The 4,381-nt window shown below is 42.7% G+C and overlaps 1 protein-coding gene across 1 annotated transcript; it reads right to left on the minus strand.

The window, feature by feature from the left end:
* Positions 1 to 241: 241 nt before the first annotated feature.
* LOC127787445 (protein PNS1) lies at positions 242 to 3,923 on the minus strand. Its single transcript, XM_052315498.1, has 5 exons — positions 3,756 to 3,923; positions 3,185 to 3,625; positions 2,170 to 3,087; positions 1,428 to 1,661; positions 242 to 1,267 (listed from the first exon to the last, which is right to left on the minus strand). Exons 1-5 carry the CDS (start codon positions 3,771 to 3,773, stop codon positions 1,091 to 1,093), a joined length of 1,788 nt encoding a protein of 595 aa, XP_052171458.1. The 5' UTR covers positions 3,774 to 3,923; the 3' UTR covers positions 242 to 1,090.
* Positions 3,924 to 4,381: the final 458 nt, after the last annotated feature.

Consider the following 4,381-nt stretch of genomic DNA (forward strand, 5'->3'; position numbering starts at 1 on the left):
ATTTAACATGAATTTTCTAATGTAAATGTAAATAGTCCTAAATGAATTTATTGAAAAAGTGAAAGAAAATAACACGTAACTTCGTTTGATGAGCCAATTTGACTTGTGAAATATTGGGTTCTTTTAGTTTTTCTTTTTTCTTTCTACTTTAATTTAAACACAAAACAATAACACTTTTGGTGACACATAATATTACTTAATGGTGTCCAAATAAAGTAATTACCACAATGCCAATAAAATATAAGATAAAGAAAGGACTGTTACTTAAATTAAAGATCTGAAGTTTCCTCAAGTAGAAGCCATAATGGACCCCAAACCCATCCCGAATGCCCAATGGAAAGGGGAGCTGAAGTAAAAAAACTATAAAAGTGATGCGGATGGGTTAGGTAGACCCTACAAGGCTACAACCAACATCCCAAGAGGAAGAGGCTAAAGACTAAAGTAGTTGGTGGAGGTGAAGAGATTTTTCTTCAACCTTTAAATACATTTCATGGTGGCCATTTGGGTCAAGAATGTTCATTTCTTTGACATTAATAATAATAATATTAGGGAATCGTTTCTCTCATGTTTTGAATTCCCAATTGTATTCAATCCCAATCCCATTCAAATGCAGGTACCAAGGATCTGAGCTCTCCACACTATTCTAAGGAAGACAACTGTGGATTCTTTAATCCTCAAACAGCCACCAATGTGGACCCTTTTGCATTGTTATTTCTAGCAAGATCAGCAATGTAATAAAATAATGACATGATTTTCACCAACCCTACAACTAGTAGTAAAATAATGATGGGAGCAGCCTAATGCAGATATCCATCCACAACAAGTGTATCTAATATAATACAATAGAGAGGACAAGTCCACAAGGCAAACACACCCAGCCTTGCTGGTAGGAATCTCTCAGTGGGCTGTCTTTATCGCTCCCATTTCCATCACGATGTTCACAAATCTCATCGTCATCCTTCTGAAAAATAATTAGCTTCAATCCCATTATTCATCATCAGAGTGCTTCTTCTTCTTCTTCTTCTTCACCTCTGGCTAGAATGGACAGATAAAAGAATACCCATTATGTACATTTTTGTTGCGCTGTGAACTAAGTTGTAAATCTACGGGGGATTCTAGGCGTGGGCGCAACCACATCCCGGCCAGATTTCATCATGTTAAGACGATCCGATATCGTATTATCGAACATTCTGTTCTCAGGAGCCTCGGCGTAGCAGACATAGTAACAGCTCACACAAGCATGAGGCAATGCCATGCCAATCCTAGTCTGGCACATTTGAAGCCATATATATGATCAAATTAGCTTAATCGTATCTTGTCAAAGATGGGAAGCATACTAGCTAGTTGATCATGTGAACTATAATGCATAATTGAAGAGGGACATTTTATAAAGAGGAGTTGGTTTGTTGTTAAGTAAGCCAACCTACCATTAGGTAACCGACGAAGAAGGCTAGGAGGGAGATGGTGGCTGTGAAGCCCTGGTGTACTCTGACAGTCCAAGCAGCCACCATTATAACACACATCGAGCCACTGCAGACTCCGGTGAGGAAGCAGAGTGCGGTGGTCATGTCTGAGTCCACGATGGCTGCCATTTCTTGCTTCTCAAAGAGCTCCCAAGTGTCTCTTGATGCTTGCACAAAGCCTTTTCCATATGCTGCTATCTGAAACATTTGTTGAGTGGAAGACTTGAAACAATATCTCAAAGGCTTGGTTACATTTACCACTCAGATGGACCCACTCCTAGCTATGAATTCCATGAAATTGAATAAAGCGTTGGCAAGTCAATGGCAGTAATGTAGTTGGACAAGTAACAGGATATATTTATAGATAAAGAAGAATACTAAAAGAAAGATCAATGTTAGTTAATGTGGAAATATAACTCAATGAACAATTAAGCAAGCATTTTAAAACTACATGAAAAGGGAACAAATGCCTCTAGGACCATAAAAGGATTAAATGACATTCAAAAACAACTAACAATAGGCTTCTCCAAAGAATTGGAACAAATACCTGTCAATAACAAGACAGAACATAAAGCTTGTAGGGAAGCTATTTATTCCATAATTCAACTTTGTTTTTTTGACAAACTTTAATCATCGCTAACAAGAAATTCAAACTTAAAGAAGAAGCTTTAGGCACTCACAAATGAAATCTCAGCAGCAATAATACCTGAACATACGCCCATCCATTGCCACATCTGAAGATGGACTCCATGACCCTGAGACAGCAGTGTGCACAAGAAAACATGAACTCGTCTTCTCCCTCGAGCAGATTCAGACCTCGAGCTACGACTCTCAGAGCTTCAATGGCGGGCACAAAAAGGGATCCAAGGCAGGCACTTCCTAGATTATTAGAAAGACCTCTTATTAAGCAGACCTGGGTATTAGATTGCATTCCCCTGAGGTAATACAGAGCAATCACCCTACTCACTGTTATATTAGCCACGTTCCTCATCACTTCAGTAGTCCAACACAGGCTCAGCACCAATGCAATTATAACCAGTGGTGTTAGGTAGAAATTCAAGGACCCAATGACAGCCAAAATACACAGAGACATCCAAATGAATCCGGCCCCAAGCATGCAGTAAGTGGGCTGATTCAGATGCGCCAATTTCGACACGGGTTCGAGTGATTTAGTCAAGACTTTGGTACAAAACTTAATTCTAGTTGTAACCCAACAAGCATACAATCCATTACCAATTGCAAAGATAATGAAGAGGACCCCAACCCCATCTGTTGCGGGTTTTTGGAAGCAAATTAGTAGGATTCCAGCAGATAAAGACATTAAAAAGGTGCTCCAAAGAATGAAATGAACCATGAAGGCAGGCCATGTTCTCAGTGCCTTTTGCCACACAAATGCTAAAGTAATGCTCAGCAAAGAAGCAGCCTCAACCTGAGGCAGAAAATACTGCAAAACCCTCTTCTCTTTCCTTTTAGTGGAACCAGCTCCTAGTAATAGCCCTTGAATCCCCTTGAATATCAGAAAGCAAACCAGTCCAAAAGCAGCCACCATGTGGAGAAGGAACAGAAGCAGAAATAACTTGTTGGTGTATGTTCTTGAGTTCAGGTTCAGGGATCTCACTGATTGCTGCTTTGCAACCAAAAAAAAAAAGGAGAAACAAATTCAGATCAATGTCAAAGAAATTATATTCAGCAGAAAAACGAGAGAAAGGTTTCAGTTTGACCTGTGGGGGGGTTGGGGTAGGGCGGGGCTGGGCGGGGGAGGGGGTGGCGCGTGGGTAAGAATCCGCCGGAGAGGGGGTGGCGTATGGGTAAGAAGCCGCCGGAGAGGGGGTGGTGCGTGGGTAAGAAGAAGCCGCGGGGGAGGGGGTGGCGTGTGGGTAAGAAGCCGCCTGAGAGGGGGTGGCGCGTGGGTAAGAAGCCGCCGGAGAGGGGGTGGCGACTCTGGTGGCGCTGTTGATGACCAGCCGGAGAGGGTTCGTGTTGCTCAATCTGTCCATCCTGGACATGCGAAATTGAGGAGGAGGGTTGGTTTCCGTCGCATCTCTTCGCAGATTCTGATGAAGACCCACTTCCCCTTTCTCCACATCTTCTTCCTTGTTGATATCCCTCTCGCCCGTCCCTCTCTGTACATCCTCACTCTCTCTCTCTACAGACTCCACCACCTAATTCACAATCAGAAAAAGCAAAAAAAAAATGTAGACAATTTGTAAGTAAAACAAAAACATATGCATCAGGAAAAGGGGGAAAGAGAAAAGGGTTGAATATAATGAGAAGTGGAGGTGAGTATCTCACGGGGTCGGAGCCACCCATGACGGTGATTGGCCGCCGGCGACGGTGATGCTGGTGGTCAATCGGGGAACGTTGGATTCGTTTGCGTCTGCGAAGGTGATGTTATCGGCCCAGATTTAATAAGGCAAGACACGTACGAGCCATAAAGTTTGGGTTAATAAACGCGCGAAAACGGCGCGTGGCGTAACGGACCAATCTGAATCAGCGTGTCAGTTTAAACTGGGCCAACGGCTAAGCGTTTGCGGGTGGTGGTGGGATTCTATGAGTGTGGCGCACAGTAGCCGGCAAAGGGGACCGGAAGGTGGTGGACTAAAGAGAAACGTGGTGATAAATCGGGCGGCTGAGATTTGGTGGAATTATGAATACTGGAAGATGATGACGTGGTGGGAAGAGAGAAGAATGATGCTGTAAATCACAAATCACAGAGTCACTGTCTGTCTCTACTTTGCAGGCCGTGTAAGGCACTACAAAGTGTTTATCACCATTGTCGTGATAATCATGAACTATGATGATTCCTTTTTTTCTTTTATCAAGGGGCAAATTAGTATTTTAACGAAAGTAGTAGATTTCCACCTCAGCATCACTTGTTATGCAACGGCTAGCTCTCCATTCTTGATTTTTTTTTTCTT

This window comes from Diospyros lotus, chromosome 12, assembly GCF_014633365.1.
Source record: "Diospyros lotus cultivar Yz01 chromosome 12, ASM1463336v1, whole genome shotgun sequence".
Taxonomy (NCBI): Eukaryota; Viridiplantae; Streptophyta; class Magnoliopsida; order Ericales; family Ebenaceae; genus Diospyros; species Diospyros lotus.